General features: G+C 42.0%; 2 protein-coding genes across 2 annotated transcripts; one reads left to right on the forward strand and one right to left on the reverse strand.

Moving 5' to 3' along the window:
* The first annotated feature begins 3,009 nt into the window (after positions 1 to 3,009).
* On the forward strand, positions 3,010 to 7,063 carry LOC307229814 (vascular cell adhesion protein 1-like). Its single transcript, XM_079999898.1, has 7 exons — positions 3,010 to 3,161; positions 4,338 to 4,539; positions 4,764 to 4,842; positions 5,194 to 5,335; positions 5,437 to 5,769; positions 5,939 to 6,169; positions 6,673 to 7,063. Exons 1-7 carry the CDS (start codon positions 3,101 to 3,103, stop codon positions 6,738 to 6,740), a joined length of 1,116 nt encoding a protein of 371 aa, XP_079856024.1. The 5' UTR covers positions 3,010 to 3,100; the 3' UTR covers positions 6,741 to 7,063.
* A 2,660-nt stretch (positions 7,064 to 9,723) lies between these two features.
* Positions 9,724 to 16,862, reverse strand: LOC307229423 (ubinuclein-1-like; the record flags this gene model as incomplete). Its single annotated transcript, XM_079999423.1, has 13 exons — positions 9,724 to 10,393; positions 10,635 to 10,682; positions 10,861 to 11,004; positions 11,231 to 11,335; positions 11,695 to 11,798; positions 11,935 to 12,064; positions 12,149 to 12,207; positions 12,343 to 12,838; positions 13,006 to 13,091; positions 13,304 to 13,438; positions 14,463 to 14,561; positions 16,035 to 16,121; positions 16,422 to 16,862. The coding sequence occupies 13 exons, from the start codon at positions 16,860 to 16,862 to the stop codon at positions 9,724 to 9,726; spliced, it is 2,604 nt and encodes an 867-aa protein (XP_079855549.1).
* Positions 16,863 to 22,490: the final 5,628 nt, after the last annotated feature.

The following is a 22,490-nucleotide window of genomic DNA, read 5'->3' on the forward strand; positions in this document are numbered from 1 at the left end:
AGAACCACCATCAATCCCCCTCTGTGTCTTGGTCTTTAAACAATAAATCATCCTTACTACTCCAAGACCACCACGGGTGAGATAAATAACCATAGAACCGAACAACATGTACACGGAAAAACAAACATCGGACGACAACATGTATCGGAAAAAAAAGTTTATTCGGTCCAGAAAAACTGGCCTCTTCCTGTCATAGTTATGGCAGTGAAAGAGAAAAAAGGAGAGGAGTGTGTGTGTGTGTGTGTGTGTGTGTGTACAGGACTTTTCCAGTTGGTTCTGGTGTATAGGTACTCCTCACCTAACGACCAAGTTCTGTTCCTACGACCAGGTCGTTAAGTGAATTGGTCGATAAGCGAGGACCTGCCCCCTTACCGTTATTTCAGTTTTGGAGATTGCGAACGCTAGTGTAGTGAATACTGTCAAACTGCGGGAACGAGGCTGAGACGGAGAACGGTGATGAGATGAAACGTATACAGAGTATATAGTGAACATAGTATATATAGCGTATATAGTATATATAATATATATACTGTATATAGTGTATATAGTATATATAGTGTTTACAGTGTATAAAGGGTGATGCGTGATGAGATGCTTGCGCTGAGACGCCGTGCACGCCACAAGCCCCGAGCGCCCATCAACATAGCCGAGTGCACACTGAGCGCCAGGTGTCAGCCCCACCCGCCCCTGCCAACGCCCCTGCAGACAGCCAGATACTGTATGTGGCCTCTCTACCACCCGGGGTTCCAGCCGCAGAGAAGCCATGCAGTGGGAGCAAATGCCGAGCAAAGGCACGCCCCGCCGGGTCGCAGCATGCCAGAAACCACCTGGCACCAGGCGCAAGCCGCCAGGACCCCAACCCCAGGTGGGTCGGCAGGGGGCCCACCTGGTCACTAACCACACCCCCACACCAACCAACCAGCGCCGCGCCACCTCGGAAACCCCAGCGCTCTATATGTGGTGTTGGCAATACATACTTATAGTTGTGTGTGTGTGTGTGTGTGTGTGTGCGTGTGTGTGTGTGGGTGTGTGTGCATGTGTGTGTGTGTGTGTGTGCGTGTGTGTGTAATACAGTATGTGCATTGTGAAGGCCCTGGATTTGGGCAGACTCAGACTCTTTTTGTAATGCTCCTGCTTTTTGCAGGAGCATTACAAAAAGAGTTTACTTTGTCAGCAGCTTAACACTGGCACCAAAAGGTTAAAGAGGTGAAGGGTTCAGGCAGGCAGTCAAAGAGCTGAAAAAAATATCCCAAAAAACAAAACTTTCCTAGTTCAAAATGACAATTGCAGGCAGCCAGATTGAGGCAAAATAAAAGGGCTGCAATGACGAGATGCTATGAGTAGGAGACACCATACACAGTGTGGCAAATAAGTAGGCTACGGTGCAGGTACTGTGCAGGTCTACAGTATAAACTGTTTGGATCATGGGGATCATGTCTGCAGGCAGGTGCTTATATATTTGCAATGTAACAATTATTGACACACACACACACACACACAATTTATAACCATATATTTAGCAAAAAAAATTGTGTTATCTGGATTTTTTAGGATAATGCCGGGCATTGTCTAGTTATTTTGTATTATTGAAAGAAAATGACAATACATTTGCATGTATTTGCCAAAATATATATGGATTCCTTCCATGAATCCAAATTTTTTTTTTTATATTCTTTTCATGTACTGCATTCTTTTTATAGCTTGATGTGGAAACGTTTGACCGGGTGGCAGCGGCCTGTAGCGGTCTTCTCCTTCCTGCTTGACGTGGCCGCCATCACCGAGTGCTGGGGGAAAACCACACGAAGGCCAAGGCCGCCGAGAAGTCGTCCAGGAAGCTCTGCTCGGCCGCTCTGCACGTGCCCGTCCCCAGCGTCCCTCCGGGGAAGAGGATGAGGCAGTGCCAGGTGCTGAGATGCACACGCGACCAAACATGGGATCACGGCGAGAAGTGCAGGCACTCGGTTTGCAGGAGATGCTCAGAGACATGGTCAAAACTGGACGAGTTTTTCGTGGGAGACTTTACTCTTACCTTTTTACAGCAACTACACACTATGGTGTGTATATCCTGTTATTCGTTGATGTACTGATTAAAATGGTTGAATTTAATACAGTGTTTGTTTCATCATCTGATCAGTCTGCAGTTTTATCCAACTCTTTCAGAAATCAGAGAGGTACAAACAATCAATAGAAAGGGATTGATTGATGATTGTCGGCGCTAATCGCTCTGTGAAGAAGGCCTTCATAGCTGGCTATAGTAGAGAAGTTCATTGCGTCAGTCAAAACGATAGGCATTCCAGCTCTCTTGTTGCCTGGAACTAACCACCAAACTAATTCTATATTGTTTTGAACATTTCAAACAGGCCTGGGTTATAAAATGGCAAACCCATCCATGAACACTGAAACATGAACCATGTCTGTACTTGACTCTGTGTTGTATTATGTACAAGCAACATATACCTTCCTCCATCTCTGTACGTTTTGTAGAAAAACAACACGGACGTTCAAGATCAACGTGGTGTAGCCTTTCGAGCAGCAAAAGCAAAGCCGCCTGGGTGTACTGACTGTTCAGTTAGTATTTTGAACTAGTGAAGTTAGTTGAATTGGCATTCAGTCAAAACTGGCACGGAATGTCCTTTTTCTGAGAAGGAAGAAGTTGAAGTTACAAAGAAATCCCAGAAATGTTGATCATGTCAGGGAGCGTGCATAAGCATAGCCTTACTGTAAAACGTGTTTGAATAAAAACATGGAAACATCAGTGATGAATTTCAACACTTCCAGAACGCCGCGTCATCTGAAAAAATATAGAAACGGCGGCAAACCCCTCTGTGAAATACCGGGTCAGGAGGTCCCCAAGCATCTCTTTTTATGTTCTTATGTTTCTGCCTACAACCCTACCCAGCGTTATTCTTGACCCTCCCTTCCTTCCTGTCTTGATGTACCAATGGAGAACGCCCAGGGCGGCTTGAGAGGCCGGAGCAGAGGGGATGCCTGAAAAGCAGCCACAGTGGCCGTCCACCTCAAACAGAAGCTCTCTACTTTTTTGGGGGAAAAAAAAAAAAAAAAAAGATCTTACTGGTAGTATTTTGTGGCAAGGAAAGCGATGAGGATGTATGTATCCAGATGGTGGGTCACTCTCTTCCTCTCTTCACTTCATCAGTCAGGTGAGTGGATGACAGCTCGACATGATGGGCCACAGGTCAACAACTAATCTAATTGGATGTGGTTGGTTTATTTAAAAAAATGACTTTTTTTTTTTACCTGGTTGATGTTTAATCAGTTGATAATCTTCGCACATCATACGCAGAAATGTCTTTAAAATGTTAATGCCATGAATTAGGAAAACGTATTGTCTGTATAGAACAGTTTGATCCTTGATAGAATTGTTCTTCATTTGGACATGACCTGACTTTGTTTTCTAACTTTGTAAGAGGGATAGAGAACTACATCGTTTTTCTACGGAATGACATTCAGAAACAGCCTTGAGCCACACTGTTTATTTCATACGCGCGCATGTGCTCGTGCCGACCCAGTGTGCCACCATAAATTAGATCATTTGATAGGCAGGAGAATAAGCTCAGCGTTCTGTGGAACAATAGTCATAGAAAAGCAAGGCGAGCTCATTGACTTGGGCAGGGTGTCCTTCCTTCCTCAGAGGAACACACTGGGTGTATTCAGCAGGCCAGGACGCAGCACTTCACAATAGATCAGCAAAACGTAATATTGTTTATCTATCTGGCAAAGTTGATTGAGCTTTTCCCCTATCACGGACAAGGAGGGCAAATGGCCAAGATAAGCATTGGTGTGACATGATAGAAAAAAAATTGTCATTGGATAAAATCAAAGACGCTGTAGCTGATGTTCACTGAATAATGGCCATACAGATTTAGAAATGCAGTGGTATGTCCAATGCAAGCATTTACTGATTAATCAATCAAGAAAACAATAATAAAAAAAACAAAAACACAAGTGTTTTCCTCTGTAGGAAACCTTAATTTCCTATTCATCCCAGTTTTCCTATTTTATGTGATAAAACAAAGACAGTACTGTAGCGTCCAGGGTCATTCACAGTTTACAGTAGTAATCTTTTTTTTTTGCAACTTTTAATGATATTGTGAGAGAAACAAAAGTTTGTACTAACATGTATTAATGTTTGCTTGATGTTTCTTCTATATAAAGTGCGAAAAGTGACTTTCTATGGTTGATTTATTCCCAAGTCTGCGTGTGCACGTGTCCAACTGTAACGCCACAACAATATTTGAAACGACACACAACATTGTGAGGACTCCTCTCAATAACGTTGTGTCCATTTCTCTTCCCTGACAATCACGCCACCCCAGTCAGCCCATTCCCTGCTTTCACCGGCTCTCCTTCATCTCTTCGGCCCCGGCCTCCCAAATTTCTTCCTTCCGCCGCCGCCCCGACTAGTCCCCGGCTTCCGTCGACCCCTTCTTTCACGGGTCCCTCCCCAGTCCCTTCTACAGGTCCGTCGGAGCAGGGACACTGCTTTCTGGAAATCTCACCCTCTACATTGGTGGTCAGGTATCCACACCATTCTCCTTTTTATGAAAGAGCAACACGAAAAAGCATTTTGGCAAGTGGCAAAATAAAATGTATACCTTTGCATGCGTATAGGTAGATCATCCGTTATAGACGTGGTAAAAGTTGGTGCCGTTGCGCCACTGCCTGATGACTCCATCCATAGGTCGACGACAGCGCGTGACAGGTTTGAGGAATAATTCTTTTGTCCAACCAACTATTCACAGGTTTGGAGATCCCATGTCTGCAAATTGCTCCTTACAAGGGATTCACAGCCCTCACATACTGGGCTGGGAAGTTAAAATGGTAAGTTGATGCCCAACACAACTTTAACACTCGTTATATAGCAGTGGCGGGCGGCATCGGTCGGAAAAAGAGCAAACATTATCTATATTGTTTTGGTTGACTGTATTCTGCACCTTGTGATTATTACTGCGAACAGAAACGTTTTTATTGAACATAAAAAAAGCAATTTAACAAACTGCTCACTAAATAGAATAATAACATAAAGTCTTCAAAACATACTGCAGAATCTTCAAATACACTTTAGACTGTTTAAAAACACGAAACACATACAGTACTGTATATATTACGTAGTGAGAGCTTTATACGATCTGGAAAGCTCTGTGATTGGTGGCCTTGAAACATCCATTCTAGGAGGGTCTTGAACCGATGATGGGAGTAGGGTCCCTGGTCTGGAGTGTGAACAACCTAACAACGTGGAGCCTAGAGTCCATTTGCTTTGCAGTTTTTGAACATGGAGGACAATGCTTCAAGGAGCTTAACTTAACAGTTTACAGTGAGTTGATGCTTTTATCTTGCTAGCTAATTATATTTAATGATTTACCTTTGATTTTTTGACAACCGGACATCCCGGTTTGTGTGTTTCCATTCCCTCAGAGCCTCCGGACAGCGTGTCCATCAGCTACATTAACCATTCCGGTCCGGTGCACGAGGGACATCAGTACACGCTTCAGTGTCGCGTCGAGGACGTCGCTCCGGTGGAAAAGCTCATCGTGACGTTCCACAGAGGAAATGCAAAGCTGGGCTCGGCACAGTCCAGAACTAACCCCGAGAGTAAGCCGGTGAACGAGACCTTCACCGTGAACATCACCTCCAGCAAAGAGGACGATGGAGTCCAGTACTGGTGTGAAGCCAGGCTAGACCTGGGACCACAAGGGCCAACGCCCCCTCCTGTCGTGAGGTCACAAAGCCTCACGCCCACTGTTTACTGTGAGTTCCACCACAGTAAAGATTGCTTCTTCATCTCTAAGATTACCTTTTTGTTGCCTCCCTCCAATGTATTCCCCTTTCTTTTATTCATGTTTATGGAAAAAAAAAAAAAAAAAAAAAAAAGGAGCTACAACCCCCTCTCCAATATTTTGTTTCATTTGCTCCTTAGATGGACCCCATTCTCTTTGTCCTAGTAAACTGCAGGTTAGAGAAGGAGAGACGCTCACCTGGCAGGTGAGAGGCAACCCTCATCCTTTGGTCACCTGGCTCAGAGACGGACATGTGGTCGCCCCACCCACACGCCTCAGCAGAAATAATTCTGGAATATACACAATCTCAGCGAGAGGAGCCCTGGAACAATTGAATTGCACTCTGGAAGTGGAGGTCGTAATCGCCAAAGGTAAATTCAGACCTGCATTAATATGCAACTTGGATTATTGTATTGATTATATGCATACAAGTTTCAGTTTTTACACCCGTCACTGAAAAAATCGTAGTCAGATCTATATCCAATTTCCTGAAAAATAACCGGTAAATGATAACCAATCAGTGGGTGGAAGCAATTGTTTTCCCTCCTTGTGTCTCTGACTTGGAATCTTAACTGGAATAGCACATGACCTGTGCACCAGTGTTTGGCTATGGAACATTGTTTTGTCTTAGTGTTATAATCTTGTGCTTGTGTTCAAGAACACCTTTTATAAAATATTGAAGCTCACAGGGACAGACATGGAATTAATGCAGTTTTTACAGCTTAAGTGACCTACAAAGTTGATCCCAACATTAGTCTTGTACAATTAAAAAAAAAAAAAAGACTGGCGAAAGTCCATTGCAACATTTATTTGCCTGACATTGATTTGATCCCTATGCTCACTTTGCCGACTCCATTTTTTTCCCCCCTTTTAGGAACTTCAAACACATATTGTAGGCGCTTCCTGGTGGTCCTGCTGGTTCAGCTGATTTATTGGATCTAAGGTTGCTTCGAAACACCTTCTGCAACAGAATTTTCTATCCTGATGGGGAAACCCTGCCTTTAACCAGCAAACGTCAGACAAGAAATACTTGTCCAATCACAACCTCTACAATACTTCCACTCATATAAGACTTTGTAGATGGATGATATGCATATTTTCAACAGCTTTGATTTTTGATGGAAGCGAGGCCAGAGGGTGGTGCAGGGATGACGTAGTTTTGTAGGCCAACGCGGAAGTCAGCATCGCCCTGGCTCCATCGACAAAAAGTCAATGGGATTTTTTTTCCATTGGATTTCAATGATTGCAGAAAAATAAAGCTCTGGGGCCCACAAAAGTTTATGATGCTTAAATGTTTTGTTCAGCAAGATAATCTTCACAATTGAACACCACTTTTATGATTTTTGAAGCGTAAATGCAATTGCCAGAAGTAAAAAGCTGACAGACTACAAAGGAACTACAGCTTCCAACTTGAAATTTGACTTTGCGCTTACCTCTACTACAAAAGCCTGGAAAGTTGGGAGTTAGAACAGTTCGCAAGAGCGCGAGTACAAACACAAATAGAGGCTGTGAAGGCTGTGGGTGAGTAGATGACTTTTCGTGTTCGGGGTGATGATCAATGTTTAATGTCCCCGACAGCCACTGTAGTCTCATTGAGCAACCGCCTTTAGTATGCCTTTAGTTTGAATCTCTTAAGCTCGTTAATCACAGACCTTATTTCAGGCATCACACCAAAAACCCATTGACGTCCGGACGAGGGAAGCGGAAGTGCAAGCAGGATTACTAATTTCCGGGTTTGAGGACTCATTCAGGATTCCTGCAGCCCACTATGTCGAAATGACAAACTATTCCACCCAGGTACATCATAAACCAAGTCTTGATATAAACAGTACAAAATAAGTAATCGGGACACACCTAGACTTGCTGAAGACTGTTGATGCAGATAACGAATACATCTTTGTCATACCTGGGTTCTTTCTATTCTGAGTTGGCTGAAACACCTGCAGAAATATTCGCGAAACATTCCGAAAAACATGTTGGCTCTCCATTTGTCGCATTTGCAAGTGAATATTCAAGTTAACTTTATGAAGGGGGTGCAGATTTCGATAAATATTCATATATAGATTTTAAGAAATGGCTGGCATCCTCAAGGCCGATCTACAACCAAGGTTTACAGTTAGCATCCTAGGTTTACAATTGCTTTTTAGGATTCAAGAGGTTTAGTCACACATATATGCTGTGAAATTTCTTTGCAACGCACTCAGAGATTATGGACAACAGTTACTAAACTGAACATAATAGCTAACCTAATTCCTACCCAACTAGCAAACTGATTCCTAAAATGTAACGCAGTTAGTGAATAGAATATAAATTAAATAAAAATTAAATAAGACTCAAAAATATATTACAAAGGCGGGGGTACAAAATAGAAGGGAATAGAGTTATAATGCATTGTTTCTGGACTCTGGCTCACACTAACAATAACATATCAAACATATGATCAAGTCTTCTCTTCCCAACATAGTAAGGCATCTATCATAGTTAAGCTAAGTTAAAAAAAACAACCTTCTGAACTGGTTGTCTACAAAGCTGATATCGATAACTTTGGGCTGCTGTAGTGAATTAATCTTGTGACATTTCACGGCAAGTTAACATCCAATTTTCCACTCATACAAAGCACAGCTTCAAAATTCAGTTTACCATTTTTTTTAATGAACACATTTTCAAAAGTGCCAGTTATACACCATCAAAGGCTGTAAATAAGCGTACCATTACATAAAACACAGCACAACCAAAAATAACACAAAAACACGAACAAATTGACAAACATTAGAAGTATACCAAACCTAAATTACACGGGAAGGGGATTTGGTAAAAGCCAATAACACTTTTCTAGATTTCCCTTTTTGAAGGAGCTAGCAATGCCACTTGAGAAAGCAGGTAACAGAGTTTGATATCATTTGCCCACACAATGTGGTTTATATATTCCCAACCAACCCATGTCCAACCTCTTTGTCAATTACCTTTAATAACAAAAGCTCTTCAATGGCCCTTAAAATAAGTGAAAATATAGTATAAGATGTATGCCCAGTTCAATACTCAAATCTAAATAAGTTGGTGGAAACAGCAATGGGAGTTCCCTCAAGCAAAAGGTCCGACTTTTGCCAGAAATCGTAAAATTTCACTCCATAGCGAGGAATTCATAGACAAAACATCACCCGAATTAAGTTCACGAGAGAGAATTCCTCGAGCACAACTCCTGCAGCATATCCAGAACATCCTCAATCACAGTGCTTACTCCTACAAGGCTCAAATCCTATTCATACACTCACCATTTGGCTATATGGCTTCAATATTACAATGCAGTTATGACATTAACGCATCACGTGTTAGTTTCTGCCAATGTCCCGTTCTTCTCCAATGATACTGCTGCCATCTAGAAAGAAAAACACTCCAGTTTAGCTAGTTTTGAACCCAATAAAGAGACACTGATAGAACCTAAAGCCAGTTATAGAACTGCATTTCGAAATGGGTAATTAAGTGTCCTGAAAATATCCTTTAGAATACAAGTCTTTGAAAACCGTAAAATAAATAGTTTAATTGCAAGAGGATCTGGAGACATTCTTTAAAATAACAAAATATAATAGCACAATGAACCATTTCTATACTTGCTTTTGAATTTGAGAATCTAGTTGTGCAAATCTGACCAACACAATCTAACTTAGTATAAAATAGGAAGAAAACATTTAAGTACTGTAGCACGTGAGTCTATTGACCATTTTCTCAATTTTGCTTGGCTTTGCCGTTCTGAAGCAGCACCTCTGTAAAGCAGCGTCTAGTTTATCACATACATATGGTTCATTTTTAACACAAAAAAAAAAAAGAAAAAGGACTTGATTCCAACATGCCATACCTACAGTACTTATTTGAGGTACGGTACCTGAGGTTTAATAGAATGCATCAAAAACAATACACACTCAGAAGCTCAAACAAACTTACTCTGTGTAAATCCATGGTAGCATGCTTCTGGTATGTTGGGGGTGCAACCATCGGACATGGCCTGCATTTTCGTAAGATTTTGTACAACTTGCTGTGAAAACTCTGCAATCCGCGGTTCCGGGAGGTTGCAAACCCCGTTCCCTGGAAACGTTACCGGGCTGGAATGGGGAGGCGGAGGAAGAGGGGGACTAAAGTTCCCGCCAAGGCTCCAGTGCTTAGCTGAATGCTTGCCCGAAATTGCTGCAGCCATTAGTTTCTGTGTAATTGCGTCGTTTAGAAGAAGTTGCCCCCTGGCTATGGCTTGTTCTGCCAGCAGATCTAGGAGAGTAGGTGTGGAAAGCGCAGGCACGGGGACGGTGTCACAGAGGCATTTGTTGTCCTTTTCCAAAATTGATGGTAAGCTGGATTCCACTCCCACCCCTTCAGCACCTGTATCCTCGACACGTTCCAAAGCCCCAAGGTCCTTACCCACAGTAACTTGTGTACAGGGATTCGTGGCAACATCTTCCTGAGGAACACTGTGCACTGCTGAGGAGAGGCCTGCTTCTCCCTTTTGAGTTTCTGGAAGGACATGGACGTCGCTAGAACCACTTTGCTGATTGGGAGCGCCGCAGATGATAGATGGCTTTTTCTCAGACTTTACTTTCTTCATCATGCTGTTGGTTTAAAAATAACAAACAAACAGTTGAGTTTTGTTATCTTTGAATTCCCAACCCACCCTTTATTGAAGCATAAAAAAATACTTTGGGATGCTATGATATGCTTTTATGTACAGCCAGAATTAAATAAATTTTAAATTGTGTACCATTCTCAAATAGAAGGTGCACATTTCTTTAACAATGGGTGCATGGTTAATAGTATGCAATTCAGTCTCATCATCACTCCTCTTGTACTCACTTTAAAGAAGATTGACTTAAATATTTCTTGCTCTCCTTCAGCAGAACCCTGGGGGAAAAATATTGGTCATAAATCGGAATGGCTGCAAACACTCGTTCATGGTTAAAAAAAAAAAAATAAAATAAAAATAAAAAAAAAAACTTGGTTGGATTGATGGTCCAACAAATAAGTGCAACAAATTAAAAAATAAATAAATGAAAATGTGGATAACGGGTGTACACAGTACCTTGGTTGCATCCATCCCCTTGGCCAAAGAGTTTTGACTTCATGATCTATGAAATTCTTGAGGTAATCTTCCATTTCTTGGTTCTCATCCTTTTCAATTTCAAATCTGTCCATCTTTGTTCTTATGACAAGACGCAGACACTCCCTGCTTGAATATGCATGTTTGATAAGATCATGGAATACTTGTAAAATGGAAACGATACAAGCTCATGCTCAAACAAGGAGCTTAAAAAACATTTGAGGTTAAAAAACAAGGGTAGTTCAGTTTTAGTCATTTTCACACATCTGGGAGACAAATTGTCTGGGTTTTCTAAGACCGGAGGTTACAAATTAGTGTGTGAACCACTAGAGATTTCAGTTCTTTGCCTGACCTGATCTCCTCATTCCATTTGAACTTCTTCTGAGGGGCCCTCTTGCCGATTTTCTCCTCCCCATCATCCTCGGAGCCAAGATTCGGCGCTTTCTCCTCAGTTACCCTGAGACAGACACAAGCAGTGTCAAACAAGGGAATAAAGACCTCAAATGCCATATCCACGACATGATATCTTGATACAGCTATTAGAAGGTGAAGCTTTCCATTAATTTTAATACTGAATCATAGAACATCTAAATATTATTGTTCTGTTGAGCTAGAAACTGATGCAATTTTCCCTTCATTGCAGTCACAATTAAACAATGACTTCACAAAAGCAATGGTGTAATTTCTTCAGAGCATAACAAAAAAAATAAAAAATCACTTCTGTAATTCGCTGGTGAATGGCTGACCCATAGATGTCAAAACCCACCATTTTGCCACAGTAAAGACAAAAATCATAATATTTGCTGTAGAACGTACTTTGACAACTTGACCTGTGAGCGCGCTTGTCGGTTGTCATGGAAACGTGCTATCTGCTCTGGCATCACACTGTCGATGGCCTCCTTCAGTTTCTGTAGTGGGCCCTGCAGAGTGTAAAATAACAAAACGACACTCTACATCACAATATAACACCCCTTGATTTGTCTCAATGATTAAACTCTCATTAAATGCTGCCTCAGCATCCTAACAACCACTCAATGAACAACAAATGGGACTTACACCATGTGAATGCTGGAGCTTGTACACGTGTTTGAGGAGCTCCCTTCTACTGTAAGGCAGGTGAGAGCCCAGGTGTGCATAAACACTGGCATGCACGTGGGCGTCCAGCTCCTGACACTGAGATTCAATACTGCAGAGAGAAAGCCATCAGCAATGACAATGAGCCATCAGGCAATGAGCAGAGACAAGATATCAAATAGCTTGTTGTACTCACGCCAATATAATGGCGTTTGTATCCGGCGTGAAGAACTCCACACCAAAGGAGCCGGCAGCCTGAAGAAATGACAAAGCAATCCAAGGATTTGATCCGTACACCGATTTTCCAATTGCCCGTTTCACAAAACTGGTGCAGTTTCAGACGCATGTCATCACTTGCTGATCAACAACACAGGCTAAACAGAAGCTTACCACTTTCAATTCCCCAACTTTCCTTTCTAGTTCCACGGGAAGCCCCTCTGGCAAGGGGACCAGCTCAACTACTGAAGTGGTTTTGGCTTCCGATGGGCGCTGTTCCTGAGATAGACTTGAGGAATTTGTCTCAGTTTCTTGTTTGACACATTCAAACTCTGCTGTCTCTTCGGTGGCGTCTAGTAAAGAGTCCAAATCGACATCAAAATCCACTGTGGTGGCTGCTTGAATTAGAGCGTGGTCATTGGTTGATCCAATTAAACAGAGTATGGGATCAGACAATCCAGGTCCACCACCAGCTGCGTCTGCGGGACATAGAGGGATGGGGTTGTTGGTGGTGGTGGTGGTGTTGTTAACGTGCTTCACACGCCCCTTTTTCTGTCTTTCCCTCTCTTTCTCTCTTTGAAACTTCTTCAGCATGTTTGTGACACTCAGGGGGCCAGGAGACTTCTTTTTCATCTTTAGGGGTTTTTCCACTCTATCTTCAGATGCAAATCTGTGAAAAATAAGATGTTAGGCCAGTGACAGTCATTGTTCTCATAAGATATTTAAGTAAGTGCTAGCTTTTACAATTAAGACAATTGCCAACACCGATATCCTCAATATAGGACCACTATAGAAAACCTCACTTCCACAAAATGGCATGATGAAAGTAAACCTCACCCTTTTAAATCTATAGTCATTTTCATCTGTCCAACGTCTTTGCACTGCTGCTTCGCCGTATAATGTCCGTCATTTAGTTTACGTTTCTATAAAAATAAAAAAGTAAGCAATCATAGTTATGCATTTCATTACACAATACAAGACCCATTTCCTTCAGAGAGAACTGCAGAGAATAAGTCAGTATCTGGTTCACATGACTCTCTTCAAAGTCTACATCTACATTAGTGAGGTCCAAAATTTGTTTTTACATGAATTGAGAACGACAGATATTGAAGCATTTTTAGGAAGCGCTGCATACTTTGGGGGCTTGAAGTGCATCGCTTTCTGTTGCTACGTCATCAGTGTCAGAAGCCTGGCGAAACTGCAATAGGCCTGAATTGACGTAGAATCCACCAAGTTTGGTTGTGATGGAGGCCGGTACAAACTCATCATACTGCAGAGACCAACAGAATGTTATATTTAGAAATTATTTGGTCAATGAATTAAAATGTAAAAATATATCCTGAGGTGCAGACTCATCTCTAATCACAATTAAACGTTTTCAAGTGACATCAGCAAGGCTGCAGAGTCAATTCATGCAGGAACTGAACTTGTTCTAATAAAATAAATTGAACGATGAATTTCCTTACATGGACATTTTTTGACGATAATTCACATTATTGCCACCATTACTAAACAATATTGCAGATATTTAGAGATGGATAGACAGATATTTATTTTCTGATGAACATATGGAAATGATGGACAAAAATGATTCATCTCAATATCCGCTGATGAATACCAGTCAAGTGAAACTTATCAACACGGACTAAGTGATAGACACTCTTACAAACTTTAAATTGTATGTGATTTTATACATTTGAGTGAATCTCGTACCAATGACTGCTGTACATTGGAAGGAGTTGTGTGTGAGAATGATGACCTTTTCGGAATGGAGATATATTTATCCCCTCATCAATCCCTCTTAAATACATTTTCACAAGTGTGCTTTCTCAGGGTTTGTGGTCTGATTTCACTTTCACCTTTTAAGTCACTTCTAAAAACATGAACATTTAAGTCACATTTTTATGTTTTATTTAACTTGTACTCTTTCTAACATGCTCCTATGTTTCCTTCCAAATGTTGTACAACGTTTTGTATAACCTACTATTGTTGTCCAACATTTATTTTGTCATGTGAAGCAATCAGAAACTTTTTTTGAAAGGTGCTGTACAGCTGTACAGATTAACATTATTATTATAGATTGCATGATACAATACCACTGCAAGGTCATAAATGGTAGCATTGATCTACATAAAAAAATATTTCATAGACCACCACTTAATTGCTCTTGAATTCATGACGACAACTGCTGATAGGAAGTTTTTCCAATTACAGAATTGTTCCTTGTTAAGTGAGAGTTTAAAGAGCTCAAGAGTCCTGTTTTACATAGACCGCAGGGGGCGCTGTGTACTCACCGCCTCGGTGTTGTCAATGAAAGAGTCCTCCTCGTCATATCCATAGCCAATATCAATCAGGTCCTGCATGCGGTCCGTTTTCCTTCTTTTTTCCCCACCCTGAAACCGAGAGCATAGAAATAAAATCACCACTTTAGTGGTCGTGGTAAGGAAACAACAAAATGTTGCCCAGTTTGCCCCAGTCGCCATCCAAGTTTGATCCAGATCAGTGCATTATTGTTATTATCGAAATTCGATCTAAGCGTCAACTGCGGCTCGTTGGGCGAGTGGTCAGCTCCAGAGGTGTCCGCTGCGCCGCATCCCGCAAAGCGGACTGCACCCGCCCACCAGCGGATATCAGGGAGGCACAAATTAGGGATGTTAAAATGTGCCGACTGCTACGTCCACACACATCCTCTTTGCGCGCGCAAGTGAATAAACTTTATCCGTGCGCCGCTGCTCTGTCTGTCACTATCCGGCTCGCAAGGTGTGGACCAGGACTGCACCGGCTGACTTCTGCTAGACTGTCCCTCGCCCCATCTATTCCAATGTGTGAAAAGGCGCAATTGTTTTTGAATGTACCTAATGCGTGAATAGCGAAACTCACTAGCGCTGCAAGAAAGGTTATCCCAGTAATTTTCCGGAAACTATGTGTGAAAGGGCTTAACAGTGTGTGTGTGGGGGGGCAAATACATATGCGTAAAATGAATAGTGACCTGAAAATCGAAAGTCAAACCGAATCGTGGATTTGGAGAATTGACACCCCTAAAACGCAGCGTATTAAGTGTCATTATTATACGCTTTTAAGGACAACTGGCACGCACCAAAGCAAGCTCAAAAAAAGAAAAAACCCAGTAATTTTTCAGAAGTTAAGTAACAGGTAACAATAACTATAAGCATCGTCTATCGCAATTATGTGTGTGGCAAAGCACACACACTTTTGTTTCATTCAATTAGGAAAAGGGAAATGCTAAAATAATGAAAAACAGTTTGTCTCATTAAGAGAAACGGGACACAAGCATGCGCAGTGGAGCATGAATGTTATTTTGGAGACTCCATTTACGCCACTGCTATACACTTGTGTAGAATGAAAATGTCAAATTGTAAGGAAACTTTTGAGGGTGCTGTGCCCGGGGAAGAAACCTGCGGGTGGAACTTCTTGCAGCTGATCTTCTTGTTTGGATGTAATTTGTACATAGCCTTAAAAAAAGACTGAATTCATATGAAGTCCTATCTCGATTCAAAGATTTGTACATTTGAGTATTTATTTATAGATTCACACAATGCAATATTGTGAACGCAGTTTTCTGTTGATTTCCAAAGTGCAATAAAAGAATTGTGTTCCCCAAAGCGGATTGATAATCGTGATAAATATTCATGATCGTTTTAGCCATAACCGTGCTTCAGAATAATAACTGCAGTTAGTTGCGGCGTAGGAAAGCCAACCAGGCTGGAAAGAACGAATTCCTGCAGTCACAAAACACACCGAGAGCCAAAGCACACCCCTCCATTGAACTTTAACCAAGGCCCCCGCGCGTATTACTGCCGGCAGCTATACTGCATTAATTATAATAATCGAATTGACCAACTTACATATTTCTCCTCGAACATCCTGGCAATGGCAGCCACTTCGTCCATGGCTCCAGTTTCTTCTCCATCTTTTATCACTGCTCGAGCTCTCTGGTAAGAGAAGGAAAAACAGATAAAGAAGGAAAATTCGATTATTGATGGGACATCAACTCGAAACGCAATCCGGGCTGATTGTTTAGAGCATTAAAAAGCCAGTGAACTTTCCACATTTAACGTTGTATTTCACACAAACAACAAGGTTCTGCCCAGAGGAATGGTTGTTGTGCCAAAGCAAAATGTGGAAAGGAGGTTCTGTTTCACGACGTCCACAAAACATTCTCGGTAGTGGACTAACCGACATGTTACCCAATGTTACCAACAACCAGTAACTCATTTCCAAGCCGGTCCCACCTTCGTATCCACTAGCTCTGCATAGCTGAACTCGGGGAAGGCGCGTTCGTCCGGGTCGAACAACTTGACGGTGAAGCGCACGGTCGGTTCGGCGGCGGTGCCGGCCTCCGAACCGGTTCCCCCACGGTCCGGGAGAGCCGCGGGCGCGCGGGGGATCCGGTTCGGGAGCGAGGCTGGCTCGCCGACACCCGCCGTGGTGGCGGCGGCGGCGGCGGCGGTGGTGCCGCCGGGCAAAGTTGTGAGCTGGACCCTTCGCGGTTCCGCCATCGCCGCGGAGCGAGGCGCGTGCCTGCCGGGGGCCGTGTGATTGCCGGGGACCGGGCGCAGGTGCGCCTCATCAGCCCGCGGCGCTCGAGTCCCGGAGTCACGGCGCCGTGGTGCGTTCCCCTTCAACTCGGAAATCACTAACTTCGACTCGGTGGCTCCCGCTTCCGAGCCCATTGCCGCTGCTCGGGACGCCGGCGGTGATGTTGGCTGGTTTGTTTGTTTTTTTGTTTGTTGCGTGTTTGTTTTTGTTTGTTGGGCAAGCCCGAGAGGTTCTTTTTATTTATTAATTTTTTTTTTTTGGGGGGGGGGGGGGGGGGGGGCTGTGAGTTGTAAGAGATACAAAACTCTGTTATGACGTCAGCTATCACCTCGGCCCAGAACGGCCTGCCGCGCGAAATTCCGACTTTAAAGCGCAGGAATCCAACAAAAAACAATATATTCGGATGTATTTGTTTCAGCGTTTAAAAATATATTTTATATTCAAACAATAGCAACAACGTAGAAAAGGCCCCAGTGAGTGGTTAGAGATGTTTGTTAGCTTCTAGATGATTGTGACGTTTATTTCATAGTATTCATAAGGGTTTCCTATGGGGAAAATTCGTCATGGAAACAGATGTAAACATATTTGGGGAATTCCCTGCCCCCGGTTTGCAGCAGCTATCTAGGAAGTTTTTGTGACGTCACAAAATGTATTTGTATTATCAGGGGTCCTCCCTATTGTTTTTTTTTAAATTTCTAATCTTGTCATTTCTTCGGGGGTAAAAGTATCCGAAACACGACAACCGCAGTATGCACAGACATGGTTGAGGTCTCGTTGGCACCGGAACGTTTCAGACATCCTGTCGATACGAGTTTGATCAATATCCATCTCCATTTGGAGCCGCAATTAGTGGAAAAAACCGTCGTCACTTAATTCGTTTTAGGAGCGGGCCGCTTTGTGACATCGTCATCCGAAATTAAGTAAGTCCAAGCTTCGTCACTCGGAAGTCATTCCCCTCCAGCGACTTGCGCGTACGACGTCGAGACCGGCGGCTTGAGCCCGTGCCGGGTTTAAAGGAAACTCCGAAAACTGTAACTAGCGCTGTTCAATGCTGCTAAAATGACTGAACTGCACCCCGTGTATTGCTGCCTGGAGCTATATTTTTTATCATTATTACTAGTGCAAAAAATGGCACTAGTAATAATGATACGTTCAAAATGGCACCATTTAACAAAATGTAAGGACAACTTTGCAATAAAAAATAAGCAGCAAATGTGAAAATCTAGGCATAATAGAATTTCAGGAGGATCTGTCGGGTCCAGGTTTCTTCAGTCAATTTTCAGTCTCATTTATGTGGTCTGGCAGGCGTGGCGCTCCCTGCACGGGTGTGTCGTCCTCTCGCGTGTCTCCAGCGTCGCTTGCCAGGCGCGTGTCTCGCGCTTCACATATTGGGTGTTGATGTCACAACGCGCCCCACTCCTGTCATATGATGCTTGATGAATATATCCACAGTGTTACACATCGTGACATTAAATGACTAAATAATGTGATTATTTAGAAGATCACTGTTGATCATGCCCCACAACTGTGGTGTCAGTGTTGAGATATGTAAAATAATTTAATGACAATATGACAGTATTTCAAAGGAAATTGTTTCGTAAATGCAATAGTAAAAGTTTGTTTTCAAAGCCAAACAAACCTAGTTTCTATGGAAAGAGAAGTTTCCAAGCGGGCACATGGGTGCCAAGTTGGGCCGCCCGCACCAGGTGACCCTCAAGATAGAGAAAAATAAGGTAAAGATCATCTTTTCTTCCCAAATATTTATTGTGTGTCATTACCATTCACTTGTTCCTTTACCTGTACCCATACCTTTACCCAGACCTTTACCTATACCTGTACCTTTACCTTTACCTTTATCTTTAGCTTTACCTGTAGCTTTCCTTGTACCTGTACCTTTATCATTACATTTACCTGTAGCTTTACCTGGACCTTTACCTGTACCTTTACCTGTACTTGTACCTTGACCTGTACCTTTACCTTTACCTGTACCTGGACTTTTACCTGTACCTGGACCTTTTCCTGTACCTGGACCTTTACCTGTTCCTTCACCTGTATCTCAAGTTCAAGAGATTATTTGTCACATACATACGGTCATACATATATCCAGTGAAATACCTGTACCTTTACCTGTACCTTTACCTGTACCTGGACCATTACCTGTACTTGTACCTTGACCTGTACCTTTACCTGTACCTATACCTATACCTATACCTTTATCTGTACCTGTACTTGTACCTGTACCTGTTCCAAAAACCCAAAGTTGCAACTCTTCAGGCTGAAATGAGAAATAGTTGGGACATTGTACACAAATGTAATGTTGCGTGGTGAGATGCTGTTTGTGTTATGGGTTTGTCTTAATTTATTAATATGGATGTTTGTGCCACATCAACTTTAGGCCATGAAACATGAAAATCAGTTTGACCCAGTCTTTACTGCAATACCTCTCCTATCTTTGACACATGTAATACCTTCTGTTTTTGTCTGTTGTTGTTGTTCTCTCCAGTAGCCTAGTGTTAAGGTTACATTATTAACATTTATCATTAACACTATGTCCTTACCAACACAAGTTGTCACTACCTCAGCAATGCTTTATTTTAAGTATGATTTTTTTTTATTTGCAAAAATTATTTTACCACTCAAGTAAAGATGATTTACACATTGCAATATCTGTCAAAGCAAGATATTTTGTCATTTGTGCGTATGAAGACGATTGACATCTAAGACTGTTTAAATTTTCCATGCCATAGAGAAAACCATGAAATGCCCTATTTTATATTATATATATATATATATATATATATATATATATATAGTTTTATCAGTATTTACAATGATGCACAAATGAATACAATGAATTGAAATGTCTTTAAATTTTACATACATTTTAAAAGGAAAATGTATAGAATGAATGTTTTTGTAAGACCAAGCGATAAAAAACGTTTCAGATTAAAATCTTAACATGTTATATATACACTTAATAGGCAATTTTGTGTACTTGTTTATATGTATTACAGATTCTGATGGTTCTTCTTTGTGACTGTAGTTGCAGAAACACCTTATGCAAAAAAAAGTGACAATTTGGTAAAGGCACAATGTGGTTGTTTCAGCCTGCTGAGGTTGTTTTTAGTTTAAAATGTCTATTATACTCCATGCTGACTCATTTAACACTTTTAACACAATTAGAATAACAGGCACCTGCAGCAGGATCACATCAAAAACAATAAATAATATACCTTACACATATATCTTACCCAAAGTACAACAACAAACAAACAAACAAAGTGGAATTGAATCTCCTCCGTCCTATGTCCCTTTTTATTCCAACATCCATGTGCTATTCATACTTTTCTATCTATGTCTCCAATATGAAAGGTTTCATCCATAGTCAGTTCATTGGCAAATATAGTTCCGCATCCAGGAAAGTGAATTATTTAATAAATAAAATGTATTCGTGGATGTGAAATTGATCTTACACTGAGAGAAATATATACATTTTCACAGGAGTGACTGGTTGCACTTTAAAATGTTTTAGTTTTTTTTTTCAACTTGAAATTTACTATTATTCTACATTTTTCCAAATTAGAAATGACCATGTTTTTGTCAGTGCAGCTTGTGCTATGAGTCATTCTGTTTCTATTGTTTCATCTTTTTTTTATTCACTTGTGTGTGTGTGTGTGTGTGTGTGTGTGTGGGGGGGGGGGGGGGGGGGGGGTGCATTGTGGCAGATTCGCCACATGGAGGCGCTCTAGATTTAATAAGCGGCATTAAGAGAGAACGCTTGGTGTTGTTTTTTGCACAATCAGAAACAATGGCGAGAGAAACTGTACAACTGTTAAGATTTGTTTCATAACAATTTGAGCATAACATTATAACGCAACATTATAACAGATGCCAGTTGTACGAGCGCTACGCCCTGGTAACTTATTTCAGTTTATTATTTCATTTCATTTCATTATTTCATTTATTTATTTCATTTATTATCTCTTTTTTTTTTTTTTACTTTTGACGTACAACCTCTGCTGCTTCAACGCCTGACACACATACACACGCACACGCACACTAAATAAAGTGCCACCTCATTGTATTATATATATTTTTTAGCTCATTCTCATGAAGAAGACAAAATCCCAAAAAAAAAAGTCCTGTGAGAAGCCTGCAGAGAGAGAGAGAGAGACGCACACACGCACGCACACACGCACGCACACGCACACACACACACACACACACACGGTTCCTCTGCAGCGTGAGCCTGCTGCGTTCCTCACACGAGATTGACTTCGACGCTCACACGAGCGGGACGACTGCAACGCGTCACCGCACGTTGGGTGCGAGCGTCTTCGACGTCATTTGCTGCCGCTCCTTCCCGTTTTACATACGCGACACACCACCACTTTGCAATTAGAAGCGAATTTCACGGTGTGGGCCTTTTAATGCAAATATGGATCCCCCCCCGCCCCCCTCTCTCTCTCTCCCTCTCTGACAGGACAGGGGAGGGGCACCGGGGGGAGGGATCAGCTTGCACCGCCTTTGTTTAACTAGTATCAAGCTCTCAAACGAGTTAATGGGATGGAAGATATTTCCGCCCCGCCCCGACGCTCCGACGGAGTTGGAAAAAAGAAAAAGAAGAGTCAATAAATGTGCACAATGAGCTCAGATACACCCCTGCAGGACAAAGGCGAGACAGATGGAGGCGTGCGTATGTGGCGCGCACGCTTAACCCGCACACACACACACGCACGCACGCACGCGTGTGTGTGTGTGTGTGTGTGTGTGTGTTGGGAGGCGTGGAGGGGGGCCAGTCTGGATCGTGACAGGGACCCCATCAGCGGAGGATCAGAGTGGGGAAATTGGACGACAATGTCGGGGGGGAATAATTTAAAGCGATCGGGGAGGCGGTGTCCCCGAGGCGCATAATTCACTCATTCATTAACCAGAGCAAACAGGAGCCAATATTAATTAACTCGTTCCCGGGGAAGCCGGGCGCTCTGTTTTCAATTGTCGTTTTTGACGTTTTGAATCACATTTAAGTTGTGTGAGAGTCGTAGTTCAACGTTGCCACGTGGCAACCCTAACATGTGAAATGTTGTCGCTTTCGTTTTTGTAGCTTTTTCTTTTTTTTTTTTTTTTTTTTTTTTTTTTTGTGAAACAAAATGAGGTTTTGTCTCGTTTTCTCTGGCGAACTGAAGAACTTATATTATTTTGATTTTATTTATTTTAATTTAATTTTATTTTATTAAAAAAAAGATTTTTTTTTTTTTTTATATGGGGCTATTGACTGCCAGGCCACTGGGCGGCGCTCTTCCACTGAGCCAAAGCGTCAGGCTCTGCTAACTTTGATTAAGGTTTAAATTGGCTGAATTTAATGAATGGTGCCTAATTAGGCAGGATAACAGCTTTAATTGATAAGTAATTATCTGCCACAAAATGTTATTAATTCTCAAGCACATTCTTGGTGTAGCGAGTCTAAACCCCCCTCCCTGCCTCCCGCCTGCATTTTGTTTTCATGTAAACAAACAATAGTAAACAATTAGGCCACGTTATGAGGGAGTATTCAAGAGGGTATCAAGCCATGCCTGGGCTACATGTAATTGAAATTAAATTATTCACCGTGCAGTATTGATTGATTTTTGCCCGACTAAGAACGTTGAAATAATAATCTATAGTGAAATATTAGTTTGACGCTCCAAATGCAATGGATGGATAGGACCAATTTTGGGATTGCAAATGGAAGTTTGATATTCTTGTGATTGCACCAGAACATC

Source organism: Zeus faber (assembly GCF_960531495.2).
Source record: "Zeus faber genome assembly, chromosome: 4".
NCBI classification, from domain to species: domain Eukaryota; kingdom Metazoa; phylum Chordata; class Actinopteri; order Zeiformes; family Zeidae; genus Zeus; species Zeus faber.

Excerpts from the sequence above, each read along its gene's own strand:
- LOC307229814 (XM_079999898.1), top strand. The coding sequence starts at position 3,101 with ATGAGGATGTATGTATCCAGATGGTGGGTCACTCTCTTCCTCTCTTCA. Across the intron at positions 3,162-4,337 it reads CTCTTCACTTCATCAGTCAG|TCAGCCCATTCCCTGCTTTC; the intron begins GTGAGTGGATGA and ends ACGCCACCCCAG. Across the intron at positions 4,843-5,193 it reads TGGGCTGGGAAGTTAAAATG|GAGGGTCTTGAACCGATGAT; the intron begins GTAAGTTGATGC and ends CATCCATTCTAG.